The sequence below is a fragment of the Notamacropus eugenii genome, chromosome 1 (assembly GCF_028372415.1).
Source record: "Notamacropus eugenii isolate mMacEug1 chromosome 1, mMacEug1.pri_v2, whole genome shotgun sequence".
NCBI classification, from domain to species: Eukaryota; Metazoa; Chordata; class Mammalia; order Diprotodontia; family Macropodidae; genus Notamacropus; species Notamacropus eugenii.
Window position 1 is genome coordinate 489,060,116 of NC_092872.1, and position 22,222 is coordinate 489,082,337.

General features: G+C 40.7%; 1 protein-coding gene and 3 non-coding genes across 10 annotated transcripts; all 4 read left to right on the plus strand.

Annotated features, from left to right (window-relative positions):
- The first annotated feature begins 4,826 nt into the window (after nucleotides 1-4,826).
- On the plus strand, nucleotides 4,827-21,279 carry MRPS2 (mitochondrial ribosomal protein S2). Of its 7 annotated transcripts, none has more exons than XM_072632918.1 (9): nucleotides 4,827-5,461; nucleotides 5,952-6,089; nucleotides 7,415-7,544; nucleotides 8,731-12,409; nucleotides 14,267-14,319; nucleotides 14,933-15,078; nucleotides 16,117-16,214; nucleotides 19,317-19,399; nucleotides 20,977-21,279. In XM_072632918.1, the coding sequence occupies exons 1-4, from the start codon at nucleotides 5,422-5,424 to the stop codon at nucleotides 9,326-9,328; spliced, it is 906 nt and encodes a 301-aa protein (XP_072489019.1). In that variant the 5' UTR covers nucleotides 4,827-5,421; the 3' UTR covers nucleotides 9,329-12,409; nucleotides 14,267-14,319; nucleotides 14,933-15,078; nucleotides 16,117-16,214; nucleotides 19,317-19,399; nucleotides 20,977-21,279. The 7 variants fall into 7 exon arrangements, with proteins under 7 accessions (XP_072489019.1, XP_072489020.1, XP_072489022.1 ...); XM_072632919.1 differs by having other exon boundaries at nucleotides 14,267-14,315; XM_072632925.1 differs by having other exon boundaries at nucleotides 5,270-5,461; nucleotides 5,956-6,089.
- LOC140521870 (small nucleolar RNA SNORA17) lies at nucleotides 14,721-14,853 on the plus strand. Its single transcript, XR_011973149.1, has one exon. It is a non-coding gene; the product is annotated as a small nucleolar RNA SNORA17 (small nucleolar RNA).
- LOC140521867 (small nucleolar RNA SNORA43) lies at nucleotides 15,247-15,395 on the plus strand. The gene has a single exon (XR_011973146.1). It is a non-coding gene; the product is annotated as a small nucleolar RNA SNORA43 (small nucleolar RNA).
- On the plus strand, nucleotides 16,241-16,373 carry LOC140521868 (small nucleolar RNA SNORA43). Its single transcript, XR_011973147.1, has one exon. It is a non-coding gene; the product is annotated as a small nucleolar RNA SNORA43 (small nucleolar RNA).
- Nucleotides 21,280-22,222: the final 943 nt, after the last annotated feature.

Here is a 22,222-nt window from a genome sequence, read left to right on the forward strand (position 1 = left end):
GGACAGGTAAGAAAGACTCGGGTAGCCCAATACAGGCCTCTAGGCTTGGCAGGTATCCCCCATGGCTCTAACCTGAACCTATTTCTCTTTTTCCTATATCCTATCTGGCTCAGTAATTTCATCAACTCCCATGGGTTAAACTATCATTTCTATGCAAATTATTCCTTTCCTAGAACTCTATATTCAGCCCTTATTTTACCAGAATCACATTACCAGCTATCTCTTACACACCTCAAATTAATAATAAGCATCTTAAACTCAACATCTCCAAATGCTATTGCTATTCACTCATTTTCAGTGTCTAATGTTTCATGACCTCATTTGGGGTTTTCTGGAGATACTCATACTGGAGTGGTTTATTGTTTCCTTGTCCAGCTCATTTTACAGATGAGAAAACTGAGGCAAATAGGATTAAGTGATTTACCCAGGATTCCATAGCTAATAAGTGTCTGAGGCCAGATTTGAATTCAGCAAGATGAGTCATTTTTTTTTTTTTTTTACTCTGGGCTCAGCACTCTATCCACTGTGCTACCTAGCTGCTCCAATCTTCCCCACCAAACCTTCTCCTCTTCCCATCTTACTGTCCCTATTGCTGCCCAAGACAATATTATTCTTCCGGTCACCTAGGCTTATAAGCTAAATAACATAATCAAACCCTCTCTAGTACTCACCCCACATATCCAATCTGTGGTCAGATATTGTCATTTTAACCTTCACACTCCTCACACGTGTCCCTTCCCTCTACTTACACAGCTGCCACACTGGTACAAGGCTTTATACCTCACTCCTGAACCACGATTCATCTTCTTCAACTCTCTACCCACTCCAATTTATTCTCCAACTAGCTGCCAAAGAGAGCAAAAGCACAGGACTGACCACATCACCTCCTTACACACTCTGTAAACTCCAGTGGCTCAATATTACCTCCAGGTTCAAATATGAAATCTTGTTTGGCTTTTTAAGCCCCTCACAATGATCTTATATCTAATTGCCTTTCCTCAATTCTCATCCTTGACCTCTGCAGCCTTTGATACTCTTTATCATCCTCTTATGTTTGATAATTTCTTCATTCTAGGTTTTCATGACACTGCTGTCTCCTGGTCCTCCTCTTACCCCTCTGTCCACTTTTTCTCAGCTTCTCTGTTGGATCTTCATCCAGACCTCATCCACTAACCATGGATCTCCCACACAACTCTGTCCTGAGCCCTTTTCTCTTTTCTCGCCATACTATTTCACATGGCGATCTCATAAATTTCCATAGATTGAATTACCCTCCCAATGTAATGATTCTCATATCTACATATCCACCTCTAACCTCTCTCATCCTCCAGTTTCACACCTCCATGTAACATTGACATCTCCCACTGGATGTCTATTAAACATCTTAAACTCAATGTGTCCAGAACTGACCTCATTCTCTTTTTCCCTAAACCTTCCCCTCTCCTTAACTTCCCTATTACTGTCAAGGACACCAGCATCCTCCCAGTCATCCAGGCTTTTGATCTAGATGTCATTCTCAACTTGTCATTGTCTCTCACCCTACATATTCAATGTGTTGCCAAAGACCTGACAATTTTACCTTCACAACATCTCTCATATATGCCCACCTCTCTTCTCTGATGCTGCCACTGCTCTGTTACAGCCTCTTACTTCTTCAGAGATAGACCATTAGTATATCTCCCTGCCTCAAATCTCTCTCCACTACTCCATCCTCCATTTAGCAGGCAAACCAATCTTCCTAACTTGCTAACAGCTGATCACATTTCTCCTTCCCCATCAGACACACACACAAACACACAAACACACTCTCTCTCTCTCTCTCTCTCTCTCTCTCTCTCTCTCTCTCTCTCTCTCTCTTAACTCCCTTTCTCCTCTAGGATCAAATATAAAATCTTTTATCTGGCATTCAGAACTCTTCACAACTTGTACCTCAACACCATTCCAATCATTTTATACCTTACTCTCCCCCCCCACTCAACATCCACTCTAAAATCCAGTGACACTGGCCTCCTTGCTTTTCCTTAAATAAGATTTGCCATTTTTCTACTCTGGCCATTTTCATTGGCTGTCTTTCATGCCTGGAATTCTCTCCTTCCTCATCTTTGCCTCCTTTGGCTTCCTTCAAGTTCCAGCTCAAGTTTTGTAAGAATTCTTTACTGATTCCCCTGAATGTTGGTGCCTTTCCTCTGTTGATTATTTCCAATTTATCCTGCCTATAGCTTTTTTTGTAGGTAGTTGTTTGCCTATTGTCTGTCCTCCCTTAGACTGTGAGCTCCTTCAGGGCAGGGACTGTCTTTTGCCTTTCTTTATATCTCTAGAACTTGGCACAGTTTCAGGCAAATGTTGTTTAGTCACTTTTCAGTCATGTCTGACTCTTTATACAAAGATACTGGAGTGGTTTACCATTTCCTTCTCCAGCTCATTTTACAGATGAGGAAACTGAGGCAAATGGGGTTAAGTGACTTGCCTAGGGATGCACAACTAGTAAGTATTTGAGGCCAGATTTGAACACAGGAAGAGAAGTCTTCCTGACTCAAGATCTGGTGCTCTATTCACTGAGACACCTAGCAAACCCTGGCAAAGAGTAAGTACTTAGTAAATGTTTCCTGACCTATCCCTTTCTGGTCTTCTTCTTTACTCCCCTTCATTGACTCTGTCATCTAACTAATATGGCCTCCTTACTGTTGCTCACACAGAATACTTTCTCAATTCCATTGTTTTTGCATTGACTATCCCCATGTTCAAAGCATTTTTCTTTATCTGATTCCTAGTTTTCTTAGCTTCCTTCAAGCCTCCATTCAAATCTCCAGAGGATTTCTCCATCCTCCCTTCCTGCACTACAAGTTTTTTCCCTAAGAATGCCTTCTTTTTATATTGTATATATCTTGAATATTGTCTTCGCCTTTAGAATACAAGCCCCTTGAGAGTGGAGGACACATTTTTGCCCTTCTTTGTATCTCTAGTGATTAGCAGAGAATTCAGCACATGGTAAGTCATTAAGAATTGCTTTTTGCCTCTTTCTGTTGATACTGGTCCCTTCCTTTTCTATCCTTCCATAGGTCTTGATTATTTCTATTACACATTTTGACAGCTGTCCTCTGGTTTATATTCTCTAGCTGTTTAATGAATTAATATCTGTGTTCCCTAACCACATCATTATATGTACCATCAGAGCAGAAACTTTTACATCCTTTTATGCTTCTCCAATCGTGCACACAGTATCTAGAGCAATAAAGGGATTATTAATCAATCAATAAGCACTTATTAATACCCTTCTATGTGCTAGGCACTAGGGATATAAAGATAAAAATGAAACTGTCCCTGACCTCAAGGAGGTTATATTTTATCTAAGCAAACAACATGTACTCATAAAGGTATGAGTATGTAATAATTGCAAGGTAACATGAGAATGGGGGCTATAGCAGATGTGACACTGGAGCCGAGCTTTCAAAGAAAGAATAACTTAGCCAGAGGTGAGTAACCAAGGCCACACATGACCCTCTAGGTCCTCAAGTGTGGTCTTTTGACTGAATTCAAACTTCTTCAAACAAATACTCTTAATAAAAGGACTTTATAAAATTTTATAAAAGGAATAAGGAATAAATTCCCTTAATAAAAGTCTAATTTAACCCAACTCTTTCATTTTACTGACGTGTACAGACTGTTTTGTATAAAGTGTTGATATTATTGTGTCGAATTTAACATGGACTTTTTTTAAAAGTTGTTCATCAAAATAAACTTTTATTTGCAGTTCTCATTTTCTGTTCTACGTAGATATTCATGTTTGTTAATGCATGTCAAGTTCATAATTTTACAAGATGGTTATTAAATTTTGTTTTTAAGTATCACTTTCTGAATTGGTGAGATATGGAACACTTTGCAAAAATATTTTGCCTTCTCACTCCAGTCCATCTTCTACTCACCTGCCAAAGTGATCTTCCTAAAACCTGACTAAATCACCAATTCAAATGAGGTTTCCCCTTTCCCCCTACTCAATAAAGTCAAATGGCTCCCTATTACCTCCAGGATCAAATATAAAATCCTCTAGTTTTTAAAAGCCCTTCTTAACCTGGCTTTTTTCTACCTTTCCAGTCTTCTTAGACCTTGCTACCTTCCACATACTCTATGATCTGAAGACACTGGCTTCCTAGCTGTTTCTCCTAGAAGACACTCTTGGGTCCCTACTTTTTCACTGGCTGAAATGCACTACTTCTTTGCTTCCCCAGCTTCCTTCAAAGATCCAGTGAAATTCCATCTTCTGCAAAAAGTCTTTAGTACAGTGTCTGGCACATTATGTTTCCTTCCTTCCAGTCCCCTTCAGTGCTAGTGCCTTCCCTTTGATATGATCTCCTTGAATACATCTGGTTTGTACACAGATGTTTGCATATTGCCTCTCAGATTAGAATGTGAACTTCTTGAGTCCAGGGCCTGCTTTTCACTTTTTTTTTTTTTTGGTATCCCTAGTGCTTAGCCCACAGGGCCTGGCACATAGTAAATGCTTAATAGAGGCCTGTTAACATCAGTCTAACTCTTGGATCAACTTAACTCAAACAAGCATCTTCTGTTAAACAAAGTATCTAATAAAGGGAGAAAGGAGATGCTGACATCCTCTAATCAGCCAATAATCTTTCTTTGGGAAGGGGGGAGATAAGGCTTTGAAGATGATGGGAAGAAACACCTAAATGACCCCCTTGCCTCTCAGTCCTGGGCTCCTCCTCCCTCCGTGGTCCTTCAGGTAAAACTGATATCCGCTGGGAGCCTCTCACATCTGAATTTAAGCAGGACCCTAATAGAAATGAGATCCCGGTCTGGAATCCCTCTGCACTTCGTTGATATCACCAATCAGTAAGCCTTCAGTAAGAGCATTCTGTGCAAGGAAGGCTGTAGGGCTGGATGGAGGTGGGCATGGGGGGAGTGGAGAAGAGGGAAGGAGAAGGGGGAGGTAGGGAGAGGAAAGAGAGGCCGGGTGAGACAGGGAGGAGGGGAAAAAAGTGAAAAATCTCTGCTTTCAAGGAACTATACCTTCTACCATAGAAAAATTATTTACTTTCCATTGGCAGAGATAGCTAGCTCAGAGTGAAGGACGGAAGCGGGTGCTTTTACAGCAAAGTGTTAAGAAAAAGGTTTTAATCTTCATTTCACATATAAATGTAAATTGTATGAAACTACGTTCTATTTTATAATACATAATTATGTTGTGTTAGATAATATGTATCACTGTTACATTACCCTGTATAAATACATTTATTTACATGTATCATTTGGGGACACTCCCCTCCCTCCTCGGTGTGGGAGCCTGCACTGGTTCCGCCTGAGCTGCAGGTGGCGCTGTCGGGAACGCGGCCGAGGGAAGGGGCCCTCTCTCCGGGCCAGCTAGCGCCACGCTGTTCCTCTGCGGCGACGCAGGACTGGTGGAGCGGCATGGCTCCGGCTCCGGCCCCGCTGTCGCTGCTCCGGGCGGGTGAGCGAATAGACAGAGCGGCGCGAACCACTCTGCTGTGGCCCGGGCCCTCCGTGCACAGCGCCGCCGGAGGGCCCGGCCTTGGGGAGCTGGGGGAGAAGCGGGCGGGGGCGGGGGGACCAGGCAGGAGGGAGAACGGAGAGGGGGAGGGGAGGACTCGGCGAGGAGACGGGAGAAAGAAGGGAAAGGAGGGCGAAGCGGGAGGGGAAACGGGAGGAGAGAAGCCGGGAGGAGGACAGGCAGGTCCTGGGGACGAGGGGGAGGGGAGAAGGGCTTGGGGCTGGGGGGACCGCGGGACCCTGATTAATTAGAGACCAGCGGTTCTTAACCCAGGGGTTTCGTCCTTTTCACAACTGTACTTCAGCATGATTTTGGGTGTGTCTCGCGTATTTAAACACGCCATTCTGAGCAGGGCCCCGTAGGCTCGGTCAGACGGCCCACGGGTCCAGGAGGTCCGGATCTGGAAGCCAGCCCCCTGTTCCTTCCCCAGGCAGTCTGCCCAGGTTTCCTTGGCTGGACGTCCTTGGCAAGGCCTCGCCACGGGCTTCCCGGCTCGGCCTTCGGATGCACGGAAGCGTTCCCGCCGCAGCCATCGTCCAACGGGAGGATAACGGTGGGAATGTCCCGGGTAAGCAGGAAAACGGGAGCCCTCCGTAGGAACCCCCTTCTTCTTGAGGAGGGAGGGAAGGAGGGATGCCCCCAGTGGCCGCACAGTGGGTGTCACCGCCCTGCACTTGAACTCCGCTCTGCTGCTTGCTGCATGCATGCCCGTGGGCAGTGAGGGGGTTGGGTGTTCTTAGATGCCTTGTCTGGGATCTCAGTCCTGGACCCATCCCAGCTGGCCGGTGATGCTTGGGAAGTCCCCTCTTCCCCTCATTTCCATCTAAGTTCCATATAGATCTGTAATTCTAAGTGGAGTACTTCCATCTCCATGCCAGTGGGCACTTTCTAGCATTGAACACAGTGCCTGGCACACAGGCTTTTAGGCAGCTAGGTGTTAGAGTAAATAGAGCGTAGGCCTGGAGTCAGGAACCACTTGAGTTCCAGTCTGGCCTTACTAGCTCTGTGACCCTGAGCAAGTCACTTAATCTCCAAATGCCTATGTTTCCCCATCCACAAAACGAAGATAATAACGGCATCCACTTCACAGGGTTGTTTTGAGGATCACATGAGTAAACACTCTGTAAATGCTTTCCCCCTTCCCTTCCCCTTTATGGATGAGGAAACTGAGGCACAGAAAGTGAACATGATTTGCCAAGAGTCACAGGTAGTAATTTACAGAGCTCAGACTTGAACCAAGTCTTCCAGCTCCACTTCTAGTCTTCTTTCCATTATACCACATACACTTCTCTAAATTACCTAAAGTCGTAATGCTAGTAAGTAGCAAGGCCAGATTTTGAACTCAAATTTTCTGAGAATCAGTTCCATCGTCATTGCCCTTTCTACGGTGCCATCATAAAACTTAGAACTGGAAGGAATCTTGGAGTTGATGTATTCCTGCATTTTACTGAGTAAACTGAAACCTAGAAAGGGAAGGGATTAGCCTTAAATCAGACAGTTAATTTGTGACAGATTCCAAATCCAGCCATTAGTTTTCCTGAAATAGGTTATTGATTTATGCTCTTTAGGTACAGTGAGGTATTTTCAGAGGAGTGGGATATCCTGTTTTAGAAAACATGGGATCATAGGAATTAGAATTGATAAAAGCTTAAGAAATCCTCTATGAGACTATGGCAAATAAAGCAGACCAAAGTCATACAGGGAGTTTGTGTTAGAGGTAAGCAAGGAACTTTCTGATTAAACCATGAAGTCAAATGCCTGCCGTATCTTCCTTCCAAAGGGTGGTTCTGAAAGAGGATGCTCTTGTCAATTTTCAAAAATCGATGTTAGTGTAGTAAACAACTCTGTTTCGTATATTTTAAAATTCACCAGTGTTCATTTTTCTTCCTCTAGATCTCAGTGACAAGATTTTGACTGAACCCCTCAAACACTCTGATTTCTTTAATGTAAAGGAACTGTTTTCCCTCAAAACTCTTTTTGATGCCAGAGTACATTTAGGACATAAAAAAGGTTGTCGTCACAGGTATGCTCAGCCTTCTTTGCTGTGTTCCCAATATAAAAAAGCCATAGCAAGTGAATGTAGGTGGGATTTCAAGAAGTACTTTTAGAGTCTCAGGTTTAATCATTTGTAGTAATTTTCCAGGTTTTTCCAGATTAGTTCAGTAGGTGTTTATAAAGCATCTGTTTTACTCATTGAGCACTTATATACTGTTTTCTATTGTGGTTATTTCTTTTGCTTGATGATTCAGTAGATAAAGTGCTGGGTAAGTCACTTAAGCTCTGTTTGCTTCTGTTTCTTCATTTGTAAAATGGGAATAATAATAGCACCTATGTCCCTGTAGTAATGAAAATCAAATAAAAGAATTTTAAAGTGCATAGCACAGTGCCAGACAAATAGTAAGCACTATGTAAATTTTAGCTTTTGTTATTATTATTTTGTGCATGTCTTCCCTCACCCTGTAAGCTTCTGAAGGTCAAGCACTGTTACTTTTACTTTTATTTCTGTGTTTGGCATATTGCGTACCCTCACTCATTTTCAAACTCCATGTTTCTGGAAATAGACTGTTTTTCCCTAGTGTGGCCCCTGTGAAATGCAAGGGGTAGGGGGAGTAGCACTTTCTAGGTGAATTCTTGCCCTGATAATGCCCCCATAAGAGAAGAATTGTTTTTGATCCTTTCATGGGACTGGGTTGGATTATGGTTTTTTCTCCACCTTCAGAGGTAGCCTGAATTCTTTTTTATTTTGTGAGACTGTTGATGTATCCCTAGCTGTTGTGAATGACAATGGAACTATATCGTAAAGAGCAAAACTGACTCCCTTCTCAGAAAGGCTAGTTTAGGAGTCATGGGCTCATCTCCAGCAGACATGGCTGGAGGTTGAGATCCATACACCTCTTCTTCTAAGTATTCATCTCTCATATTTGGTGTCTTTACTAAACCGCCTAGAAATTAATATAATGCATTTTTAAAATGAGGGGAAAAAAACCTGAGGCAAACAAGTTAAGTGACTTGCTCAAAATCACACAGCTAGTTAGCGTCTAAGGTCTGATTTGATCTCTGGTCTTCTGACTCCAAGCCCAGTACTCTTACCTGCTATACCACCTAGCTGCCCTAGAAGCCACATAGTTAGTACTTAATAAATATTGGCTGCTGCTGGGATTGAGAGTTGACTCTATATACTTTATGTTTAAATGGTATGCCTTGTACAGGTTTATGGAACCATACATCTTTGGGACCCGCCTAGAGCAAGACATCATTGACTTGGACCAAACGGTCAAGCATCTCCAGCTGGCTCTGAACTTTACTGCCCACTTAGCCTATCGGAAAGGAATTATTTTGTTCGTGAGCCGGAACCGGCAGTTCACCCACCTAATAGAAAAATTGGCAGTGGACTGTGGAGAGTATGCCCACACCAGATATTTTAAAGGGGGCTTGCTGACCAATGCCCCTGTCCAGTTTGGCCCTGAGGTCCGTCTCCCAGATCTGATAATATTCTTCCATACCTTGAACAATGTCTTTGAGCCACATGTGGCTGTGAGGGATGCTGCCAAGATGAACATCCCTACTGTGGGCATTGTGGACACAAACTGCAACCCATGCCTCATTTCATACCCCATCCCTGGAAATGACGATTCCCCTGACTCTATCAAACTCTTCTGCCATCTCTTTGGAACAACCATCAAACGAGCTAAGGCAAAGAGGAAGCAAATGGAATTCCTCTATAGCCAGCAGAGCAAACAGATGGCTGACAAGACCGGAGACACATATCAGCAGCCCCCAGGCCCTGCTCAAGAACGTAGACTGTGATGGACTGAAAAAGCCAAGTTTTGTAAAAGGTCACCTGACTTCTACCAAAATAAAAACTGGACCTGACTATCTCCTAGTTCTTAAAACCAAAATTCTCTCCTATCCGTGTACACTAAGCTGAAAAAGAAGGAAAATATTTTTGCTATCTAATAATAGTCATTGTTTTATCCTTAAATGTAATTTCATATTTTTTGTAGTGTTTTCATATTCATTATCTCATTTGATCCTCCTAATAACCCTTTGAGCTAGCTTGGGGAAATGGTATTACATTCATTTTACAGAAAAGGAAGCTGAAGTCCAGGTGAAAGAATGACTTATTCAAGGTCAGATAACAGATGAATAATGACAGAGCCAGGATTAGAACGCAGATTTCTAATTCTTCATCTAGTACATATTGCAGTATAATGACAATATCTCCTATAGTTATGTTGGACTCACTGTTGAGGGGATATAAGACTCATTTTAAATTATGACAATGGAAGAGATAAGCTGAATAAATTCAGCTGGGGGAAAGCCAGAGAATAACATGTGCTTTGAGGATCTCAATAATACATATTAGTGGTCTACATGAGAAAATTGAGGAACCAGAGGGGAGTAGCATAGATGGAAAGTATTTACATGGAGATCAGTGTAGCAAGAATAGAGTGATTTTTATCACAGAATAGTCTGCTGAATTGAAAGTGGAAACAGATGAGTTTGGGAAACATTACAAGTCTGGCACAGAAATATGACATAATAGTTGTGGAAGACATCAGTTATCTAGACATCTTCAGAAGAACTTCAGTTATCCACACAGCTGTCAGTGTTCTATCAAAAGAAGAGTAGTTAAGTGCTTCATTTGCCTCAATGATAATTTGATCCTTCAAAAAAAGGAATTTTAATACTGGCTTTTATTCTCACTAACAAGGAGGCAGTGTTTCCTGAGGTTGAAATAAGGGGAAGTAACCACTCTCTTTGGCTCAAAGTCTTTAGGAAAAGTCAACTCTAAGGTGTTAGGTGATACTCATAATTCTGAAGACAAAAGGAAACAATTACAATGAGGAGGGAAAATAGGAGTTACCTGAAAAGACCAGTGGATGCACAGGGACCTCAACAGCTTAGATTTAAAAAGAAATGTATAGAAGATGAAAGCAGTGGCAGATAAGATGAATATGAGCACGGCATGGTCCTGGGAAAACAATGTGGAAAACAGCTACTGGGATAGGAATTAATGGGAAAACCAGAAAGCAGTTTGACAGAAATTTGGTTTAGTTCAACTCTTACACTGTATACTATAAAACATGGTTTGATGAATGGTCCATATTGTAAAAAAAAAAAAAAATTGGACCCAAATCAGATATGTTCCACAGCCCTGGCTAGAATTCTTAAACAAGTGATAGAGATGATCACAAAAGACAAAATAGATTATCTTAGTTACATGGAATTGAAAACCATTTGTATCGACAAAATTAGTACAACTGTTATAAAACAGGAAATGATTAGGCAAGAGCTTTTTATCAAGTATTTCTGATAAGAATGACATCCAATTCATAGGAAACTAACATATATCAAGATCCATTTTCAAATGGGCTAGTGGTCAAAGGTTACGAACAATTTTAAGATAATAACTACATGAAAGAGTACTACAAATCACAAGAGAAATGTAAAATGAAGCAGTTCTGATATTTACCTCATGACTAGCAAATTGGCAAAGACAAAAGATGGGAATAGTTAATATTGGTAACGTTGTAGAAAGGCAGGATACTCCTGTTCCACTGTTGGTGGAACAGTGAATTAGTCCAACCATTCTGAGAACAATTTAGAATTATGCTAAGAAGGTGACCAAAATGACCATGCCCTTTGTCCAGCACACCTGCCAGGCATAAACTAGACTTCAATGTCAGTGATAGAAAGATCTTCTATGTGTCAGAATATTTAATGGCACTTGTAGTGGCAAAGGAAATGATGAGATGCTGATCCACTGGGGAATCGTCAAATCATGGAAAATCAACATAATGGAATATTATTGCTAGAGTGTGAAGTGCGGTATATAACGTCAGACTTTGTTGTATTTGTTACTTTTGCAGAATTTTTTTCTGATTTTTTAAATTTTTTTATTATAACTGATAGTTCTCCAGGAGAAAACAGGATGAGTACATTAGGAAATGAAGGTGGTGTAAAAAAAAAAGTCCATTAAAAAAATTTTAAACTCTCAGGGATGCTAAAGTTGAGTGGGCTGAAACTGGTAAAGCTGAGGACAACAAAATGGGTTCGTTCTGTTTTTTTAACTATATTACTGGAAAAGGAGAAACAAGTAAAGGATAAGGGATTGTAGAGAAGGCAGAACTGCCCGATTCCTATTTCAGTTTTTTTTTCTACCAAGAAGGACGACTCTTGCCGTGGAAATGAAAGAACAAAATGGCAAACGGCATTATTTAATACGTAAGATAAGTAAGGGGACAGGACGAATGTGGGCCGCTAGGGGGCGCGCCGGGCCTGGACTCAGGAAGACCATCTTCGTGAGTTCAGATCCGGCCTCAGACACTTACTAGCGGTGGGTCTGTTGGCCTCAGTGTCCCATCTGTCCAGTGAATGGCAAACCTCTCCAGTATCTTTGCCAAAACTCCAGACGGGGTCACGGAGTCCGACATGACTGAAACGACCCAACAAAAATGAAACACCCATAAAATATTTAGTCCATAAAAAACGCTAGGTAAGCCTAAATGTCCGGAAAGATTTTGCTTATTTAAAAGTCCAGGGCTTCCAGGTTCTCATCTGTCCCCAAGGACGGCACATTCCATAATGCAGGCTTGCTATAACTGCCTTCAGACAGAAAGACGAGGAAGAACCTCAGACGCGGCTCACCTGTTTCTCGCGGACTAGTCTCGGCGGAATCCCGGGCAAACTAGGCAAGCAGCGATACTAGGACTGCGCAGGCGCTCTAGGGGAACAGGGTGGCGAGGGGCGGAGCAGCGGAGAGCGCGGAATGCGCGTGCGTTTGCTGCTGTGTCCCATGCAGGCCGCCGTAGGGGCTATAAAAGGCGGTGGCGTGGACGGTCCCGTCCTCTCTGAACGAATGAAGCGGCTGCTGCGGCCTTATCGGTAAGGTGAACGGCCTAGCCTCCCCTGGGCTGAGGCGCCGCCCTGCCTACCCCCCTTCCCCGGGCCCGGACCCACTTACAGTCCACTTTCTCCGAATCGTTTCCTCGCATTTGCCTTGATATGTAACACCCCCGATCTCTTGGAAGTGTTTTTCCTGCTCCCGGGCTTCCGCCACGTGCCCGGCCCTCCATTTCCTCCTTGGCCGGTCGGGAGTTAGGGGCACCAGGGTCAACCTAGAATTTTGTCCTTAACCCCTGTCGCGCCCTACCCCACCCAGTCGTGGCATTTTTAGTGAAATGATAGGAAGCTGTAAAGCTAAGTTAGTTAAGGACCAGCTTGTGGTGCCCTCGTCTCGCTTGTCCAGATTTGGCCCCCTGGTGCGTTCCCAAGCTTGCCCCGGAGGACTCACAGCAGGGTTTCTTTACTTGGGGGAAGCAGCTAAGAACTCGGTGATCTTGTTAATCCTTTAGGCTTCCGTTTTCCTTTTCATGTTTTTATATTTTCTCCATCGTGCTTTAGTTTCGTAACAATCTAAATCCCGCTTTCTCTCCACACTCGACTGAAGGAATTGAGGTTTTTTCATTTCGTTTGTGACGTTGCTAGCTTTAACTGTTTCTAGCTCTAGATGGCAGCACTTGCTTACAATAATAACCGAATACAATATTTGTATGACTTTATCACTACGTATTCTCCCATCCCTATGCAGTAAGGATGGTTAGCGTTTATACGATGCTTTAAGGTTTGCAAAACGTTTTACACATATCTCAGTTTAACAAATGAAGGGACTGTAACAGCTCGATGGTGATAATTATTTATGTAATAACCAGATCTCATGAAATTAGAGTTTTCCTTTACAAAAGCCAGCAGCCTGTATATATGTATATATATATATATTTCCTAGACACGATCCAGATTTGACAGCAAAGTGCTTTTCCGAGATTTCTCATTTGATCCTCACTACTCCGATTATTATCATCTCTATTTCACAAATGAGGAAACTGAGATAAGATAGGTTAAATGACTTTTTTATCCATGTGAATAGGCAATTAGGTGGCACAGCAGGTACAGCCAGGGGCCTAGAGTTGGCAAGACCTGAGTTCAAATATGGGCACAGTCACTGTGACCCTGGGCAAGTGATTTAACCTCTCCTTTAATCCACTGGAGAAGAAAATATGGCAAACCACTCCAGTATCTTTGCCAAGAAAACTCCAGTGGCAGTGTGGTTCCAGTGGTCTTGAAGAGTAAGGCACAGCTGAATCAACTGAACTTCAACAATTATTGAATCCAGAAGACCTAATGAGTATGGAGTAAAAAGAAGGGAGTCCCCTAAAAATGTAAACTTTTTTCAGTTAGGAATTCAGTTAATTTGTATCTACAGTGTCTGGAATACAGTTAATTACTTCTAACATGGAGTGATGGGATTGCTTTTATTAAATATCAAAAATTTTAGTTTTGAAATTTCTATACTAAAGCTTTTTCAGTCAAAAGATTTGTATTCAAACTTCAACTCTGCAGCTTTTTCACAATATGACATTGGAGAAATCACTTTTTTAAACCTAGCTTCAGTTTGTTCGTTTGTGAGATGATGCAGTTGGAAAATGTGACTTCTGACATCCATTCTAGCTCTAAATTTGATCCTACAAAATCAGATGCCTTGACTGATTGATTCTGTTGCAGGTCTTGCTGAAATGGGCATAAGATGTTAATACATTTATTTTGCTTTTAGTGTATATTAATGAATGAGAACTTGGAGATAGTGTGAAATGCTTTTTTTATATCATACTGATGCACAATTCTTTATCATATCTCTTAGTGAGACTAACTTACCGATTTGCTTGATTTTCCTCCTTTCTCTAGTGGAATGGGAAAGCCATGGATCCACAGAATGTGCCCTCAGGGAAGTGAGGCAAGTAAGTTCAGGAGTCCTATAAACTATCTCAATCATTAATAGGTTCCAAAAATTTGATTTCTCTAGACTGTGTAAGTTTATTAGACCCTTGAATCTTGATATTTAATTCATGAGATCAGCATCAAGAGGTTGTAACAGATTAATCTGACTTACACTCTTTCCCCTTCCATTCCCCCTTAACCTTCTCAAACTGCAAGAAGTTTAAGATTTGTATGTACTTGGTGTCCATTAGAGAGATCCTGGAGATCAGCTTTGCGAGTTGAGTGGGTTTACAAATTGGTGCTGGAGTTTTTGCTGAGACAAGCAAATGAACATTATAGTTCAAGACACATTGTAGGATCCTTATCAGAACTGCAACCATATACAGAGAAGAGAAACTTCCTGTCTTAATGGCGACCATAAATTGCCCCTAGAGGCGTTACAATTGAGGCTGCTGTGCCTCATTTGTGTCATTAGGTGGCAAAGAGAAAGAGACTATGTCTACGCTCAGTGCTCTGACCCAGTGAGCACTCAGAATGATTAATAGCCTGACACTTGGTGAAATATTTTGGCATTTTCTTGTGTTTTATTGATAACTTGAATCCTCTTGCAACTTGACTTTTCAACTCTTTCAGGTTCTCATTGTGCTAAAATTTTAACAAACTGTTTTCATGGCTTTTTTGGCAAGAGGAAATGAAAGAAACAAGCCATACTTGAGCAGATGTGCCTAAATGGAGAGCGGAAATGGCATGGGGATTCCATCTGGATAAAGATTTGTGTTGTAAGCCAGTTTATGTTGCTATCTCTCAAATTCAAGGTTCAAAGGAGGATGTGTAAACTATAGCATTGTTATTGTATTTGATAATATTGCCCATTTGGAAAAGTACTGAGGTCACAAGTGTTAGTATTTTTCCAAATAACAAATCCTGGATTATTGCTAATAATGAAAAATGCTGCCGGTACCATTACAGATACAGCTGCTGCTGCTGCAGTGTTGGGCTGTACCTGTGTCCTTAGGTAGCAAAGAGGAACTGGCTTTTTCTACGCTCAGTGTTCAGAAATCTGTGAGCACTAAGAATGGTTGATTGCCTTACATTTTTCTGTGTTTCCCAATTATAGATGCTTTCTAAAAAATATACTTATGCATCCCTGATCCTGGTGGCCTTGACTACATTACTTCCAAAACAAAAATTGGGCAGATGCAGTTCATCTAGTGAGAATGAGGTGTTGAATTTGCATTAGTAAGCAAACTGGCATCATATAGAAAGTATAATCTATATGGAGTTTGACATTTACTCAGTGCCCTTTCTCATGAACTATTGTTAAATGAGTATCACCTGCCATGCGAGGCATTGGTTATATGCTAGGACACAAAGACTAGTGCAGTAGCTTCCTATCCTCATTGTTTAGCACAGAGTTATTTAAATCATTTGGACATTTGGGACTAAACTTTTATTTAGGTCTTGTAACTTGTTGTGTCCCCCACTAGATTAACTCAACATCTAGAGTCATTTGGATCACAGGTATGTCAGATTGGATTGTTGATAGTGAGATGTTGACAAGGAAGACTTCCAGGTGCATTTTTATTGATTTGATGATGAGGAACATCCCTTCAGTACATCTATAGAAAGTTGGGATAGAGATCAAAACATTCCTTTATGAAAGTATTGTCATGATGATATGAAAAGGCTTGACCTACTAGAATTAAGCTTTGTGGCTTCCCAGACAAGGCTAAAGAGTCTTTTTAAAAACAATTTCATTTTTCCCTTTTGTGGAATGTAGGTGGCTAATGTGCATATCTGACTTGTTTTGTTGACAGTGCCAAAGTGAAGCCCATGTGGCTTTTGTTTAGGTTGGATTTCTTGCTGTTTGTCAGCACACCATCCATGGGATCAGTGCTTCAGGCGTCAGGCATAGGTGAGTACAGTGTGAAAGCCAATTGTTCTGCCCCTCGAGGCATTACAGATATGACTGCTGTGTCCTATTTGTAATGAGGTGGCAGAGAGCAAAAGGCTACGTCTACGCTCAGTGTTCTTAAATTTGTGAGCACTTAGAATGATTAATAGCCTCATAGTTTTTCTTTGTATTGTGTGTTGGTTTTTCCAATTAAACAAAGGGATGTCAGTGGTGATAGAGAACCTCTGTCTTTCTACACTTGCTTGTTACTATAGTTAAATCCCATAAGCAAAGTGATTCTTAGGACAAAAATGATTCTGGTTATTTGAATTTTCGTAGCTAAAGATTAACTCATTTATGCAGTAAAATTGCCTTTAAAGGTTTTGTTTCAGAAACTAGACAAATCAATAAAATTCACTTAGGAGTCTGATTCAGGGGTACAATTTGCCAGTGTGGGGAATTTGGATAGTAAAAGCAGCTTACGAATGCAGGTCTTAGGTCTTTGGGGCCTGAGTAACCTGTTTGACTGAAACTTATTTAGGCTCCATTGTCAGATTCCAACACCCTAAGCCACTAGGCTGATGTTCTGAATTTTTCCTTCTCATAAATGATGGTCAGTCAGGTGTGTTTTTATATCCAACAAGGTGTCTGTCTATTGCCAGGAAAACAAGACCAGTAAAGGACATTAATTTGATTGTTTAGAGTGGCTCGCAAAACTTGGAAATTACAATAAATGCTGTAAGCTGGGAACAAAATATTTCTAAACTGAAATAATTTACAAAGAAGTTTTAAGCTATTCAGCAGAGGGTAGAGCCAAAAAAAAAAGGTAGTCCACTACCTCCATGTGTCTGTAAATAATACTTTATATAGCATTCAAAGAAACTGGAGCCAGTTGGCCAGCAGGGAAACAGGTGCCAGATAAAAGACATATTTGTGGGTTGCTTGAGATGTATAATGGGAAAAAACTCCTCACTTGTATCAGTCTTCAGATCTGACTGGATTTCTTGTCAACATAACCTAGGTCCTGAGTTAAGCATTAAATGAATCTGGTCTCTAAGCAACAGATCTGTTTTCTCAGCCATGCGGGACTAGGTTCAGATAATACAATAAAAGGTTTTCCCACAGCACTTAGCTAAACTATTTTAGGTTTCAGTTAGTCTTACCTTTATGCATCAGGATACTGTATTTGCAACTACACTTAGGAAGCATAAACTTGTCAAATACCTAATAGTTTTCTCGTGTGGAGTTTTTGTTTTAAGAGAAGAAACCAGAAATTATTGCTGGCTATTTAACCATCACAAGTTGTCTTTCCCAAGTACTGCCTGCCATGTAAAATTCTCAGTAGTTATATTGAGTCAGGGAGAAATAAGCTATATTTGGCATCCAGCAAAATATAGCATAGGTAGGAGATATGCTGTATTTGAATACATTTCCTACATAAAATGCTCTTAACATAAACATTCCTCATACCCAAACCAGAGTTTGTCTCAGTAGCGCCCTAGCTCCCAAGTTGGAGCTTTTTGTTTTGGAGGAAAGTATTCATTAAACTGGAATAGCAATTGTTATGAATGTGACTTTCTGAACTTGGACAAAATCTGAAATAAAAGACCTACCTTTGTCCACATTTAGCTAAGTATTTGGTAAGGCATGAATACGTGTGACTAATGGCTATGTCAGTTAAGAGTTGGGTTTAGCTATATAGCTTTATAGATGATAATACATGTTAACAGTTAACAGAAGGATAGATTTTATTCATAATTTAAAAAGTACAAGATTATAGAGTGACTTTTTACATGCAAAAGAAAATGGTTACTTGAGCAGAGAAATAAACATTCTTAGAAAACTAAGGTATTGATTGTATGGAAGGGATTTATCAGGTACTTTGTTTTTGTTGACAGTAGCTCTCACTTATCCAGGAACCAAAGACCAAGCCCTTTGTTCTATTTAAGAGAAGAATTCACCAATATTGTGACTCCACTGGGTGTCTCTAAAGTTTTAAGCTTTAATATCTTTAAACTACTCTTAGGACTTTTGAATGTCCTGTAATTGCTATGGGAAGCCTCAGCTGTGAGGTGACCAAAAGAGGCTTCTGTGAATTTTATTGACGGGGAATTTTCTCATTAAGTGGGCATTATTATGACCAGAGGTATCATTAGCCAAGTAGGTAACTGGCTGGAAAATGAGTCATTTAGTTGGCCAGAGGCATTACCTAATAATAGCTTCTTAAGAGAGAACTAAGAAAATTGTGGTTCTTAAGAAGCCAGCACACAGACAATGGAGGTTGGGAGGAGGATTTTATGACTTTATACAGACAGATATTTATATAATCAAGATATCCCTTGTGGTCCACTGTCTTATGTTTGTGTACTAGTTTGCAGAGTTGTTCTATATGTCATTTTCATTGGTCTTCCAAAATTGCCCTGTGAGGTAGACGGGGAAGGGTTATACTGTTTTCCCCATAAAAAAAGTTAAGACTTTCCCCTTAGTGCATGTTTCATTATTTTACAGCATACTAGTTCTCCACTTAAATTGTTGGGAGATGTTAGATTTATTTTTTTTCTTCTAAACTTCCACATACCTTTGTATGATAAAAGGATGATGTTGACTGCCTGGTGTAACATTTTCCAAGCATAGTTTACAAAGTAGCTATTGTATAGATTGCATATTGAGTTTGTTGTTAAGAACTAGATCCAGTAAAATAGAAATCTTTAAGTATTTGTTGCCTGAACATTTTCTCACCCAAACCTAAACTTGGTTCCCTAGAAATGTATTGTTCTTTTAATGAGTCGTAGTGAGAATTTCAGTCTTTTGGCTGTTCCCAGCTTACATTTCTGCCACTTTACAAATGTAAACATTGTACATATATTATTAACCCACAACAGTCCTGTGTGGTGATTAAGACCAAAGGAGACTTCGAATACATACAACTAATACAAAGTCAGATGTCCCCTGTAGTATTTCTCCTATCAGCTACTAAATCCTTTTTAAAACCATCAGTAAGCAAACATTCAAATGCACAAAGAAAAAAGGTCAAAATAAAACTAAATTTGATTTTATGATTTTAATTTTGTGTTAGCTGTGATAAAAATAGCCCAAATACCTTGTCTGTTTTTGCTTATTTAGACTATTAAATTCCAGACTTGAGGTGACAGGGGCTGTGGAAACTTGGAAATCAAGCAGTACATGCCCCTCTGGGTAACTCAGAGGTGAGTGATAATTCCCAGTCTTTTGTCAATGGGCCTCTTCAGTATAGGTAGAGAGGGTAAACCAGTCAGCAATACCCCTGAAATGGAATATTACAGTGAAGAGAATACTATGTGTCCAGGACAAATAGAAGAGAAGTGACCTAGATGATCTCTGATTAGTTTCTAAATAGGACTCTGCATTGTCAGTAGACTTGCATCTATTTTTAGCCCCTGGAGCCAGGTTCTGTCCTAAGTGACATGATTTTTTTAATTTTTTTTGCCACCTTTATCCAAAGTATTGTATCCCAGACCTCTGGAGACCCTTTCTACCCTGTCAAGGAAATGACAGCTTGGATAGCAATCAAATTGTCATGTAGGTTAGAGTACCAGTTGGGCTATTTCATGGATGACTTTAGCAAAGCTCATGGTGATAGGCTTGACATTTTTGTATATGCTTGTATCTCTTCAGGAGAATGAGAGCTTGAGTATTTTGGGGCTTTTTAATAGTTACTCTACATTAATAGATTGTTTTCTGAGGCATTCTATTTTCCAATTTGCAGAATCATTCTGCCTTCTGCCCCCACTTCGGTAGTAAAGCACACTGTGTTTAGAACCTCTAAATAGTTGAAAGTTGTATTCAACACTTCATCAATAAATTTTTAGTAGTAATCAGAACCTTTATCCTAAAGTTATTCGGGACCTAGGTATTCTGAGAGCTATCATAAAATAAAACAATTCTTTATTATGTCATATTCTCATTGTGATATCCAAGATACCAGGAAAAAAGCCCAAGATGGGGAAATAAGTTGTGTTGACACATTAAAGGAGAAAATAGGTAATTGCATACTCCTAAGAAAGGGATGAGAATAGGAATATCTTGATGCAAGAGTATCCAAAACACATGATATCAAGGCTCAGAAAGTACAGCTGTTCAAATAGTTGATTAGTTCTGAGTGAAATAAAGTTATTAGATGCTTTGCTGCCTAATGCTTAGCATGGTGCCTGGCACATAGCAGGCACTTAAGAAATGTTACTTGATTTGCTATACACTGCACACACCTCATTTAGAACAGCTGGAATGGTTTTTGTTAAAGCTCTCAGGGAGCCCCTGTCACTGACTGAGTGTGAAGGCCAAAGAATATCATGAGAATGCAGTTGATGAACCTTGTGTGCTTTCTGATGAATGACTTGCATGTTTTGAAACTTCACGGTGGCATCAGGAAGCTCCACTGGAAGCTAAAGATTTGGCCCAGAGCAAAAAAGTATATTTCTGGAGTGTTTGGGTTTTTGATGGTGGTGGTGGTTTTAATTAAATTTTTGTATATTTAGTTGCTAAACAGGCTCTGCTCTGTCTCCTGAGTACATTTTTTAATGCTGATGAAACAGGCCACTGTTTGCAAAATTACATTCCCTCAGGGCCTAGTGAATATAGTGCTACTGTTTTTAACCAAACTGCAGATTGACTGCTTAAGTGCTCAAATTCTTTGAGACCATATAAGATCAGATTCCTGGTGATTGGAGAATCCAAATCTTTCTAAGGTGCTGCACATTTACCTGTTTACAAGACACAAGGCATAATTATGATTTTGTTCTTGCAGCTAAAGAACCTTTTGGAATGAGGGCCTGTGATAAGTGCAGAACTAGAAGAGGAAGGCTTTGCTCTACAAGTACTATAAAGGATTTCCCAATAATTTTTTGAAGTGCCAATGGAATTATATTTGCCTTTAATGTTTAGCATGCCATATTTGGATGGGCCTATGTGCCAACTCAGTTTTTTGATTTTCCCACTTAAAATGTCTATAATATAAAACTCCAACTGATTGGGGGAGCTGGTCCCCAACTTCGGCTCTCCCCTCTGCTGGGGAGGGGGTACCTAATAAACTTGTTTTCTAAAACTTTAATGTTTTGAGTCCATTTTCTGCTGATGACATGGTGTCAGAAGGGTACCTCATGGTCAAAGCAAGGAACCACTGAGACCCAAAATGGTGAATGAGTCTACAAGACAGACAAAGGCAGGCTGAAACAACCTGCATCCATCAGCAAAAAGGCAATGAGTGCCCTGGGATTCAAGGAGGGGGACATAGTCAAGTCACCCCAGGACTAACAACTCTGGGTAACCAGGCAGCTAGGAGACTGACTCCTTGACTGGGGGGCTACCTTGGGCAGTTTTAAAATAGCCTAACTGACCTTATTTGCAAATGAGTAGTCCTCTGAAACTAATCACCCAAGGATCCTGGTAGCAAGTTGCAATCTGTTCAGTGCAGCTAGTCCAGCAAATCTTCCTCCTTTTCTCCCCTCAACCCTCCTGTGACTATTAAATATTAACTTGGTACCCAGTATGAGACTACATACTAAGGGTAACCAATCCCTCTGGTGTTTCAGTGTCTTGTCCTATTGGATCCTGTGCTACATTAGATGATTGAGTACAACCCCATCAGTTCCACCAGTCCTATGCTCCCACATATAGGTTACCCCAGATTAAAGAGAAATTTAATTAGGTCTTCCTGGGCACATCCAGGGATATAGTGTTTTTTAATATCTTGGAGAATCCCACTTTCCAGTTACCTGAGGATGGCTCCTTTGAAATGAAAAAAGACCTAAGGGGCAGACTGCAAAAGAAAATAACTGATCTGATGAGCCCCTTGAAAGATACTTAGATTTTTTAAGAGTCCATCAAAATTCATCTATGTAACTTACCTATTGGAAGTCACTTCCCAAAAACCCATGATGAGCCAAATGAATTTTTGAAGCATACCACAGAGTCAAGAAACCTCATTTTGAGTTCAAATCTAGCCTCACTTTCAAGCTATGTAACCCTTTTTGCTTCAGTTTCTTCATCTGTAA